At 36.6% G+C, this 13,627-nt stretch overlaps 1 protein-coding gene across 3 annotated transcripts in view; it reads right to left on the bottom strand.

Moving 5' to 3' along the window:
* elp3 (elongator acetyltransferase complex subunit 3) overlaps window positions 1-13,627 on the bottom strand; it is a 61,892-nt gene that overhangs the window by 42,718 nt on the left and 5,547 nt on the right. For all 3 annotated transcript variants that reach the window (XM_088624811.1, XM_088624809.1, XM_088624810.1), the window contains exons 5-7: window positions 13,556-13,619; window positions 13,138-13,206; window positions 10,589-10,743 (exon numbers count right to left, since the gene is read on the bottom strand). In XM_088624811.1, the coding sequence (XP_088480937.1) occupies window positions 10,589-10,743; window positions 13,138-13,206; window positions 13,556-13,619 (288 nt within the window). The remainder of the gene's footprint in view (window positions 1-10,588; window positions 10,744-13,137; window positions 13,207-13,555; window positions 13,620-13,627) is intronic.

The following is a 13,627-nucleotide window of genomic DNA, read 5'->3' as shown; positions in this document are numbered from 1 at the left end:
TTGAAAATACCCGTGAAACCGGTTCAATTCGTCACAGCCAGCACTCCTGCAGAGAGTTGGGTTGTACTTGCAGTGTATACAGTACACGCGTTATGCTCTTCGTTAATGTCTGTGAAGTTTTATTTAATCTCTGAGCCATACTGATTCTTCTGGAAGCCAGTTTCCGCCAGGGAGTAAAAAAAAAAACACACTATGGTATTCTCTCCAATGCAGTGCAGTTAAAAACATACCTCTGATGCTGCTCCTAAATGAATATCGTTTATGACCATCAGAAGCTTTATACTCCTTTTCTTTTTTCCAGTGGATTGAACAGGGAGAGGCATTTCATGATGTACTTTTCACTGATGAAACAACAGTGGCTCTGGAACAGTTTTCAACCAAGTCGTTTTATAAAAAGGGGAGATATGTACACGTTACTGAAGCTAAAAGTTTAGCCTTTGTCACTAATGTAAACACTAAATAAAGACATATAGAAATCCCTACATTACAGACTGTATATGGCTGGTATTGGTAGTTTAAAGAAAAAATACACACCAGTATTCCACTTTCTCCCTAAACATTTTAAGCATCAGAGTCTTACATGTGGTTATTTCGAAAACGTTTGTACGTGCTCCTTCTTACCATGTTACTGTTTACTGTTACTGACCATATTAAGTTTAAGTGCCTGTGGGCACTTTTCCTGTCCGTGGGGGGTGGACCGTCTTTCATTAGAAGGTTAGTCTGTTCTACTCTGAGAATGTAGAGGGGGTGGAAAGTGCCCAAGGTCATTTAATTAGTATTAAAATCTTAGTTATCTTTCTAGTTCACAGGTTTGCATGCATAATTTTATTTTGAAAGCCACTGAGACATCAGGTACTACTGCTGTATTTATGAAAAAGAAACAAAACAAAAAACATACTAACAACTGTGCCATCCTACTCCTTAGTTAATACATTTTATTATTCATAAACAGTTAACATTGTAAGCAAAATATTTTGAATTATATTTAACCCTATTTTTTCTTTAGTTTTGTATTTAACTTATTATATGATAGTCAGACTTAATGTATATTAATGTATATTTGAACAATGAAAATATATTTTTACAAGATTTTACATTAAGCACTTAAAATTAATATGGTTAATAATAGTAAACTGTAACATGCTGTAACAAGATCGGTTAAACTGCGAAGAAAATCCTTTCAGAGAAAATGTTTCAGGTGTTCCCACAGACCCTGCCCCCAATACCATTAGAATATACACAAACATTTTAGCGTTTCATTCTGAGCAGAAGACCCTCACACCTGAAGAGTGCTGGCTGTGACGAATTAAACCGGTTTTACAGGTTTCAATCACAGACCATGTGACATGGGACTCAGTAAAGTAACACACAGCGCCACTGGATTTGATAATACTGTACCTAACCAAAATCCGCAATATGGAAACAGAACCTGTGTAATTGTTGATAGATGATGTACTCGTAACATTTTTTCAAGACGAACTACAACATTTAAAAAATGACTTGTATGTACTTGATATCTCTAATCAATCCACGGGTTCCAGCACAAAACGAAACTAAAACGCATACCGTTTCGCGCTTCTTATTAGTTGCTCAAAAGTAATTTGACCGTATGAAATGCATAATATAAACCTAGAAACATATACGTGAGCAGTACTTAAGCACTGTAGTATCGGTGTTAAGACATACCTCTCAAATACTGTAAATCAAGTTAAAAATATCTCAAGACCGATTCTGGTCATAATGAAACCATGTTTCGTGTATGTTTTCTTTAAAGTACCGAGACCAGCCATATACTGTATGTTTATGTTCCAAAATTAATATCGTTTATGGCCTTCACACGCGTTGCAGTATGCTCCTATTCTTTTTATGCTCAGCTACTAAGATTTCCCTTCAGTGGTAAAATTAGATATGAATATTCAATACTTAAACGGGCACAGTTAAGACATTAAATATACATATACATATTGTATACAGTACAGTTTGCATACGGTAATATGTTTATGTTACGCGATTAAAAAATAAATAAAACTGAAAGGTCCAGCACCAGCTGGATTCGAACACACAACCTGCCAGTTGGTAGTCACGCACCTAGACCAGTAGGCTACAAGACAGCTCGCATAAGCAGGCAGGCGAAACAGCCCTACACAGCCCTGCCGCAGTACACGGATATAATCATACCGTTATTAAATTCTTGAGATACGCGATTCCATATTATATTCCCTTTTAATCAAATTCTAAAAGTATGCTTGTTGACTCCAGTATCACGTTAGTTAAAGACTTCGAAGCTTACAATGTTTAGGGAGAAATGGAATACTGGTGTGTATTTTTTTCTTTTCATGATAGGTGTCGCATTTTAAATCATTTTCGTAGTTAGAAATTATGAAACGCCCTGTTAAAAGCAAGGAAGTTTTTATGCCTGTTGAAGTAAAACAAAATGCCTGACAAAGTATGGCTTGGACAGATTCCAAGTGCTTGTACAAATGTGCTAAAGAAATTATACTTTGAGTATACAGCTTGTCCAAAGTCATCCATTATTAATACTATTAGTAATATCTTCATTAAAGGCTTTGATGCATAAATATTTCTGATAAAGGTAGGTTGTGTACTTTTGTCCAACTGAGCAATCTTGCTTTCATAAAATATACCAACATTTGAATGACTGATGATTAACATGCTGTAATACACAGTTCAAAATTAAAGGCTCGAATGCTGTACATGAGAGGTTAAGCTCCCCCTGGCGGTTTTACAAGGCGACGCCGGATAGTTAGTCACGTGACACACGTGATACCGCGTGATACCCCGGTGGGCGTGTCGCGGTATGCCGCGAAATACCTCACCCATTTTGAATGGCTGCATCTGTAGGAAAGACAGCTGCCCTATTGTAGAGTGCACCATCACAGTAGCAAGAATGTTTTTTGCTCATTGTGGCGTTCTAAAAGTGTGATATGCTAAGCTAATTTCTAATATGACACAAAGTGCACATTGAAAAAATACTCATAAGTACCATGTGAATGATTTTGAAAAAGGTTAACAAGTGTATGTGATGAGCAATGACCTAGGCAAAATGTTTCTGCTGCTGGAGAGGACCATGTGCCCAAGACTGATAATGTAGGATATCTGCACAAATTAAATCACAATACAGCTGCAAACGACAGTGTTTTTATAGTACTTCGATTACTGTAACCAATCCCTGGCTGAAACAAATGGTTTAAAAAAGGGAGAACAAATTGCTAAAAAACACAAAACAGTTCTCCAAATAACATTCTGTAGTGTTTTAAACCCGAAATTGTGCATTTTTGTACGTACCATCAACAGAGATAAAACATTTGGGGATAATTAAAATAGTTAATGGGCATTTGCATTACAGTTTGGCACATGAAGGAAACTCATCAATGATGACAAAAACTCAAAATGGCTATTATTAGCTTTCCTTGCACCATGCGTGTTGAATGTTGCGAGAAACTCGGGAAATGTAGAGAGAAATATAAAAACAGACATTTGGCACAGCCTTCTACGATGCTGAACAAATTCTCTCTTTGTACAGCCTCTTTTAGGCCTCAACACCATTGAAGTTGATGCATAAAGTATAAAAAAGGCCATTTCCTTCTTTATTCATAACATCTCAAACATACCAGATTTTAAATATTTTAAACATACTACACTTTAACCATTTATACAATACTTTACCCAAGAAGTGTTGAACTTCAGGAACGAAGAGACATGTCCACTGAGGCACAACAATTTTATGTAGGTTTTTGCAACTCTGTGAATTTAAAGATTGATAAATCAAGGCGCTCTGCTTCAACACTGGCGTTATGTCCAGTTTTGAACTGACACACACTTGGGTGAAAGGCAGCAGCGCTCGCACCACCTGCTGGCCATTAACTAAAACAGCAGTCGGTTCACATACAAAAAAAAAACTAAATGTTAATAGAAACTGAACATGACAAAAATTGATTTCAGCAGTGTGTATTATGCATAATTACCATTACTTGGGATATGGTCTCTTTCAGCTTGGCAAAATAAAGACAGTTATTTTGGCATGGTTATGGTTTTTTGGGTCCTTTAAGCACGAGGTATTGCATAAGTTATTTTGTAGAGTATTTTAAATGATTTAAAAACAAACTTCTGAACCTTTGAATTTGAACTACCTCATATTAACCTGTGTGTGAATCTGCAAAGGCATACAGGCACAAAGCAAGAAGAAATTTTGGTCTGGCTTCATGTTTATGTTTTCTAGTGTTCTAGTTTTACAACATGATGGTGACTGTAAGCCGGAGCCTGTTTTTTCACAATTAAGTTTAAAAAGACAAGACTGCATCCTTTCTGTCTTTTCTAGGTGGAGGATCTCTTTTCAAAACTAATTATCATTAAGGACACTATTTTAAATCTAAAATTACAATGCGATTTAAAGCAATTACTAATGCTAAAATGTTAACTGTAGAGATGCAAGTCTAAAGACACACCATCACAAGTATTGTCCACAAAACAGATTTCCACTGATTCTGTTACTAGAATCATGTGCAGTCATCTGCCAATTCTGTTACCGATCCCTGGCTGAAATAAGTGGTTTAAAAAATGGAGAACAAATTGCTAAAAGCCCTTTTTCCAAAGCCTGTCTCCGCAATACTTTTGACAAGACCTTTTTCAGATACACAAAGTCAATCCAATCCAGCAAAATTACAAAAGACCACAGAAATGTTATATGTTTAACAGGAAAACAAATGTAACCTGAAAGTAATACCACTGTATGCTGTCTAATGATACTGTTTGTTTTCAGCTGCAATTTCACAAAAACTGAGATTCTTAAAATATTGTACTGCCATTAGAAACAGAGAGTTCTAATAATCATCACCTTGTCAGACTTTTCACAAGATCTCAAGTCAACGTAAAATAATTAAGTATAATGAGCACTTCAATCCCGAAAATCCCCACTCCCCTCACAAACTTAACTGAAGGAGATTCTGATAAAAGAATAAGTACTGCACTGAAAATATATCGGAATCTTGTGGAATACATACTTAAACCTGTTCCACCACTTCTGCTCACAGAGGCTCAACAGCTTATATGATAGGGGTCCTATAATTTTATCAGTGAGCATACTGTAGATATCAAGTTGTTCACTGCACTGCAAAACAGTATTTCTTACTGTACACTGAAAGAGATTCACATGGAGTCCTGAGTCGATTCAAATTCATTCTTTTAATTCTTCAATCCAAGACCACCTATGTGGACCCAAATCGGAACATTTACCAACAAGAAATATCGCATTTAGGATCATTATTCTAATAATCAAATCAGAGGACAGATCTATTCAGATCAATTGGAGCTCTGCAAAAACTAAATTCATGCTGTGCGGAAATCCATCTATAAATGACCTATGAGACATAACGACAATTCATATTCCTGCAGTGAGCAGTCAACATGGATGTACAAACTAGTACCAGTAAAACCATGAATCTACTCTCCATTGAGCAGGTTTCCCATAAGCACTAAGGCAACTCTCAACCTTTGACCTGGGATGACATTAACAAGCCATACACCATCCACAAATTACCAAAACAATGACAGTTCCAAAGCATTAAGTTGACACCTGCCCTTCTATTAAACTGTCTGCAAATTAAGCTGATGAAAGCAAAAAGACGAGTACAGTGTTAAATGCTCCCCACAGCAGACAGGAACGTTCTCATGGACTGAAGAATTGCCAATGGAGCGCCCATTCATAAAAAGGCGACAAAACTAAAAATGTAGACCAATAAGTCTGAATTCCATGTGCAGCTGTGCAAACATGAACTAGAAATAAACTATATTAGCACATACTTGGAAATAATATCCTAGGAAATAATCAACATTGAGTTAGATAAAGCACGTGCTTAACTTGTCAGAATTCTTCGAGCAAGCAAAAGTAGTAATGGATTCAAACCGACCATATAATAAGGTAAATTTAGTTTTTCAGAAGGCATTTGATAAAGCTCCTTATAAAATATTATAAGATTACAGACTGGAAGCATTCAGGTAAATATGTGTATTGTGATTCACATCTGGTTCATTTATATGAAATGGGATACAGATAAGGGCAAATGCTCAAACTGAAGTCATATAATAAGCACAGTACCACAGGGATCTGTACTAGGACCCTGATTTCACTTTATGACCTCATTTAAAATACAACATACAATCCTGTATCCAATATACACAAAATATATTTTTTCCCTGGAATCATTATAGAGAAGGACAATCAGATAATCAGATACATTCCTGGTCTTAAAGGAATGACCTACACCGATAGACTAAAAGAACTGACACTTTTTAGTCTTCAATAGTGATAACTACAAGAGAACGTGATTCAGATATGAACAAAATCAGCGCAATAGTTTTCTTCAGAAACAAATGAGAAGCACAAGCCAGTGGACATGAGTAGAAGCAGTGTAGGAATGTATTTAATAATAAGAACAGGAAGGACGTCTTTACACACACTGCATGAATTAGACAAATGCACAAACCGTCAACTGTTGTTACATAGAGCAATTTTCCAGACTTTGGAAACAGTGGAAATGGTTAGTGCACATGGATAACTCAGATAAAAAAATGTGTTATGTCACCTCATTCTTCAATACTTTAAATGAGGATAAATCTTCTTGAGTACATGAATACCTCCATATTACTGTATATCAAAACACTAAAACCTGCAAATTGCAAATTCCCAAACACAGCATATCAACGTGATTTTTCATTGAACCAGAAACAGATTTGAAAAGAAAGCTGACTTCAAATGACGTATTTACACTTTTGCACTAGTGAGTGAGTTAAAAGTTTTGATTTTATCTGGGAAGTAGTCTGTGTCTATTTAAAACAGAGCTTGAGATATTTCATGGGTATGTTTCTAAAGAGATAAAGCGGCTTTGACTGCCTAGGTGACAAACCAACTTTGTTCAGCCTAATAAAGTCTAGCAATTACTCTGTAACAACAGTGAAAACCTATCAGCTGGAATGACAGGATGGTATGGTGTTCTACAAAATAGGTAGAAACAGCCAATAAAAAAGTGTTTAATGATCCCCTTAATAGCAATCAGTTTTCTTTACTTATCCATCCAATCAGAGAAACAAATGAGGAAATGCTCCAAAGATTGCAGCGTTTGCACTTTGAGGGGAAAAAAGCACAACGCTGCCTGTCATTCTGAAGTACCATGCAATTTCCTGGTCAAAGTTGCTACAGCAGCAATAAAAACGTATTAACTTCTCTAATGCATTCTTTTTGTGACAAATTTACCCTCAGACTCAGTAAAGACCCTTGGCTTGCTGACAATGACAATATTCAGATTAAAAGAACAAGCTGCAGTGATCCGAAAAATATACCAGTTCACTTCCCCATAAGTTACTTCTGTTCTTTAAATACAATACCTATAATTTTAATACTCAGTAGTCACTCTTCTTTTTCAGTCAAGCTTTGAATTTTTACTCCCTTTTCAAAATAGTGTCTCATTCGTTGTGTTCAGTGCAGGCAGCATGTTTCCCTCACATGTACCATTTGAGCCCAGTGGAGAACAAGGTCATTGCTTTTGCTGTTTATTATTGCCTACCTCCTTGTACTGGTAACACAGCAATAATAATTATTTCAGAGTAGTTCTTTTTCAAAATACAGGAACGCCAGTGTACATTCAAACTGAAAGCAGTGTGCAAATAAGGTTTACTACTACATGAAATGGGATGAGACTGGACAGATCTGGAGAAAAATATTACAGCACTGGTAACAACAGCAGAAAAAATTAGAGCAGATATAACAATGGGAAACTAATTAATCAGGAGGAAGCTCAAAATCGCACCATCAGAATCATATATTTTGCTGTGAGCAGGCAATTTTATTATAATCATTGACAAAGATTTCACCATGATGAGTCGCTTAGAGATTCCTCACTGGTTACAGATGAATACACAAACTTCAGTTAGACTGAAAACATCTGAGTAATGCACTTCAAGAACTTCAACTTTACTTATACTACAACTCAACTTATAAGCATAAACCAATATATGTACACCTATCAACCAACAATATGTCCTTATATATCCTTATTCAGATACTCATACATAACTTCCCTTTACCAATCATTCTGACAGTGTGTTACTCATTCATGTTTAGAGCTGCAAAACACGAAAGGTGCACCTTAATGCTGTTAATTTCTTTTCAGGATCAGTAATATCTTAGTCTACCAGGACGTACAATACTGCCAGCATAATTTGAATGTATAACAAATGAAATTTTAGCAAAATCAATGCCAATAAAAGTATGCTTTCCAGTTGATGAGTAACAATGCACGTTACTAAGTCTGGTCCATAGTCAATAATTCTACTTTGAGACACTTTAGATCTTATAAACTAAGGGTATGTTCACGGAATAAATTAAGAACATCAATTTCCCCATCTATTTTAGGTACCTTATACAATCCTCTAGTACCCTTCTTCTCTTTACTCCAGTAATTCTTGCACAAGCTTCATAAATTCAGTATACTTTGTATTAAACCTCAACTCAGACAAATTTAATAAATTTCACTTTGAATTGCCTCCAGAATTTCTTTTGACTGATCTTTGCACCTGCATTCTGTTGCTAAGAACCACATGACTAATAGTTAACTGATCCAAGGATCTAATCCAACCGTTTCTTGAAAGAGATGACTAAATGAGATCTTTAGAAGTGGGACCATAGTTACTGTTTTCATTTTCAAAGGTATTTTAGAAAAGGGGTTGAAGGAACCTTAAGAATTGAAAATTACTTCCTGCATTTATTTTACTTCCTTTTTAAAATTGAGTTGTTTTTACTCTTCTGTGCTTTAAAAACAGTTTTCATAACTAACAATTATATCAAACATTTTGCATCAGTGCTTTTCAGAAGACAAGAAATGTTTTTGACGGGAAATGGCAAGCTACTGTAACTGGCAAAGGACTGATCTATAACTGCTAAGCAGTGCAAGATGTCACTACTTATGCTTAACATAGAGTGTCCTCTAGTGGAGATATGAGCACAGCTAGACAGGCTACTCAGTTTAATGTTAAATGAAAGCACTTATAATCAAATGTTAAAAGTGCACCACATCAGCTAGAAACATGGGAAATCAGAGGAAATTGCATATTGCAATTGACCTTAAGATAAAAGTAAATGCAAAGGCGATTATCTTGTACTGAACATGTAAGACTTTCTGCTGTGTGAGAGTACAAAAATAATGATGAATGTATGAGAATACAGCTCTGGGAAATTGTATGGTTTAAAACTCTATTTGTATGTACCTGCATGAGGTCTGTGTGATCCATGAAGTATATCATATAAAATATAATAAATAATTGCATGAGAAACTTTACAAAGGAGGCAAGGTTATACTAATTTTCAGGTACTAGTTACTCCTACAACCAAATCCTAGAGTTTAAGAACGATCCAACAAAGCCAGCTTTAGTATCATGAACCTCTAGGGCCAGAGTATTAGTGAATTGTCTGCACCTGACTTAAGTAAGGCCTAAAGAATCAATCACGTTCTGGGACCTTTGAAAAACACAACATAAAAAAGGTAAAAATGAATATACTGGAAGAGTGCCCAGGCTTTTGAACATGCCACATTCAGTTTTCTTCCTTCAATCTGTTAAAATCAGCAAATAAACAGTAATTGTGCATACAAATTTGCAGAAAGATGTCATGTTGAAATTTGTACCACACAGACCTTGTGTCAAGTCCTTTTCACTTAGAGATTCATTGGAACATTTGGCCGGGGGTGGGTGCCTAAACTTTTGCACACAACTGTAAATTCCACTGAAATATTATGGCATGACCTAAAGCAAGCTATTCGTGCAAGGAGATCCTCATTAGTTAGCAACTTTCTTTAGTATGTCATACTACTAAAGGAGCTGCCACCAGCTACTGAATCACATACTGATAATATATAATATAATAATAGGGTTTACATACTAATTCACACAAGAAAACATACTTTTGGATCATTTGGTTAATTAAATAATCCAAATGTATCTTATATCAGATTATTTTCATCTTTTAGGATTTTATTGAAGATCTCTTCATGGCCTCAAATATATAAACCTATGACCCAAGCTACAGGATTCACAAACTTGACACCAAAAAAACCCTTTAGTGTTTTGATTGAGACTTTGAGATGCAGGTGGAAGATTTGCCTTCATACAAAGCTTTGATTATAAATTGTACTTTACTAGCGAAACTATCTTTTGTACCCTTGCAAAATATACACACTGTTTTATCTTGTTGTTAGAATAATAATTGGAGAACTTTATTTACATTGACAAAAATTAGAAAAAAAATTGGAAAAATTCTAAATTTCCTTGATTTGATTTAGGCTAGCCATTGACTGGGACAAGACAACAAAGATTTTAAATCCTTTCCACCTCTTTCGAGAAGATCTGTCATGGCCTACGTTTACCCTTCCTGTTTAGGCTCCACACAAAAGCAGTTAAACAAACCAAAACTGTAAGAGGAGCCACAAAGCAGAGGAAAAAGTTAATGTGAATGCTGGGGCATTACAAAAGATGCAAATGTACAATGTTATCTTGAGCTGTCCAACACACGTTGAGTTACCTGACAGCCTCAGCTACACTGTTTGAGGTGTGGCCTGAGAGTGCGTCGTGCAGGCTCCTGATGAAGTAGTCTCTGTACTCTTCTGACAGGGCCATGAACGTTCCGCCCATTACAATAAACTCCACTTTGTCCACACTGTGGCCCAGCTGCTTCAGCTGCACAGGAGTGCAAAAGAACAGAAGGAATGTTAAAAATGGGAGATGGCAATTTCTCATTCATGTGGTTGACTGTAGCTTATAGTGGAACTTTTCACCCAGACACACTGGGTTCTGTATCTAATAGGAATCTGTAGAAACAAGAGGACACCTTTCACTCACAAGTGTAGTAGTAATATCAACACTCCTACAAAGTGCTCTGAAGTTGCTTAAAGCTGATCTGCATCTATTTCGAGCTTGTACTTTTTTGGAATTAAAAAATAGGTCCAAGAACCTATGGCAAGCAAAACTAAAATGTCATAGTCATTACCTGCATGATTCCTGACAGTAAGAGAGGTACAAGCACAAAACCTCCCATAACTGCTTATAACACAAACCAGTTAAAGGCATGTAAGACACCCTTACCCCACTCTGTTATTCCTATAATTTTTTAATTTAAATTCCATACATTTCATTCTATTATATTGTGAGGCGCTGTTAGACTTTTCCTCTGTGAAGTAGCATCCTTCACTTCCCTAAATACTGCTTGGACCTGTATTTATCTCCTGCACAAACTACAGACTTACTGCCTTTTGATCTTTTATCATTCCTATCATCTCTGATATCCTTTTGATTAAGATTCCAATGGCTACAGTCTCCAAAATAACACTAATGTAAGTCTCTCTTTAATATCTGTTAATCTCTTAGAGTGAATGTATACTTAGTGTCATATTGTATACAATAAATATCAAGTCATGTGGGTAGTTATCTAAAGTTATAACTGACTGCTGTCAGCCAACGACTACTATAGTTGATACTATTTCTCAAATAAGTCATTGTTTCCAGCTTTTCTGGCTCAATAGTATTTCATTATGGTCAGATCCACTGTAGCTTTCTAAATAGAATTCTCTCTCAAAATAATTTGCTACTGCTTTGACATGGAAGATTGCCAATATGGCCATGAACAACGTATACCTATTCTGATTACTAGACCTGAACCCTCTTGCTTGTTTAGCTTGTGTATATAATGCTGTTAGGTGGCAGCCATAGGAGAATACATTCAACTGACAAGAAGACAGAAGCCCAAGGTCACCAGCAAAAGACATCAGACTGTGGGACTGGATTCTCTGAAACCTTTGTATTTATTCTAAAGAGAAATGCGTAATATTAACATAAAAATCTAGAACAGTTTTATACCTATCCAACACCACCTCTCAAAAAATAAATGAAATATCCCAAGTTAATAATTTACTTTTTTTTCTAATACTTCATTTAGAATGATTCAGAAATACTGTACATAAAAACATCACTGTATAGTGAAGCTTATACAAAGAGTCTTGTCAAAGCATAGGCAAATTAGGTCACTGCTATTAGTACATAGATGGAATATTTTGGAGAACATTATTATATAGAATATTTAAACTAAAGATGAAACTGACATGTGTGATCAGTTCAGTATTTTAGGAACTGTAGCCATTGAAAGCCATTAAAATGGAAAATATGCAAGATATGTGAACTAGCTGCAAATGTTTGCTGTCAAATAACTAAAATATAAAAAACAAAGTAGCTTTAAATAAACAGGATTGATTTTCAGTATTGTGGCATTACGCGGGGGCGTGTCCAGTGTGGAGGCAGAGCCTTGGTCGAAGGGCAATGCCTCCCCATTGTATTCCCAGCTGTTTTGACTTCCAGCTGATAAGCCCCAGCTGGGCGGGTCCTATAAAGGCACACTGGACACCCCCCGACGGGACGAGCAGGGCCACCCCCGGAAGGGGGTAGTTTACACCCACAGTCCTGGAGGAGATAGCACCCGCGTAAGGTTTTCTTTTTCTTTTCATTTTTCTTTTTTGCCTGTCCCATCACACGCTTTCACAGGGGTAGGCAAACACACGTTTTTATTACGCACTAAGTTTTTGTTTTGTTTTTACCTTACGCGCCCAGCTCACCAGGCTGGACCCCGCTAAACAGGCTAAGTCCCGTCTGGTTATCGCTGTGTTAGCAGTTCTTTTTCCCAGGCTGGACCCTGTTAAATAGGGTAAGCCCAGCCTGAAGGTAACACAGCACAGCGGTACACTTTCTTGTTGTTGCATTTTTTCCACTATCTTTGTAATATTTTTGGTCCCTGCTTGCCTCACACAGGTTCTTCTGTACCCTTACCCGGGGCGTAGACCGGTGCTTGCCACGGCACATCCCACTACCCAATGTCACAGTATTTACTAACCGCCCATGTGGAAATGATACATCAAAACCAAATTAATCAAGAATATTGCAACAAGAATAGAGGAACAGCCTGATCATTCCATCAACAGTGTATTATGCTCACAGCTTTTCAAACCACTCTTATATAGGGACATAGAAAAACAAAGAAAGACAATGTACAAAACAAGACTGGTCTGTTGCTGCACGTATGCTTACCTGCTCTACACGATGTCGCGTCTGAAGGTAGGGGTCATAACGGGCTCGAATGGCTCTCATAGAAGTAGGCTGTGGAGCAGAGGAAAGCATTTAGGAGCCTTCTGTTCCTTTAAGTTATTAGAATTTTTGTCATTCTAAATTTTCCTCATCAAAAATTAAGCCAAATTGTTTTTTGCAAAATGGTAGGATTATAAGAAAGATTACAAAAAAGACAAAGCCTTAATACCCCCCTATATATTTTAGGTCCTGTCACTGTTCCAAGTCTGAATAGAAGATCAAACAGAAACAGAGAACACCTGTACTCACCAGCTTCCCATTAACCAGTGCAGTTTCTCACAAACAACTTTTTTTTAACCTCCCAACCTGTGTGCAAGCTTGCTATGCAACTTTGTTTAGCTCTCAGCCACTAGCATTTTACCTCATATCCTGTATAGGACTGCGTTGAATATTCAAAGTCTGAGTCAGGACCACCTGGGCAGTACCTGAAAAA

Source organism: Lepisosteus platostomus, chromosome 3, assembly GCF_059453375.1.
Source record: "Lepisosteus platostomus isolate fLepPlt1 chromosome 3, fLepPlt1.hap1, whole genome shotgun sequence".
NCBI classification, from domain to species: domain Eukaryota; kingdom Metazoa; phylum Chordata; class Actinopteri; order Semionotiformes; family Lepisosteidae; genus Lepisosteus; species Lepisosteus platostomus.
The sequence above is the reverse complement of the archived record's forward strand: the minus strand, read 5'-3'. Positions and strand labels throughout refer to the sequence as shown.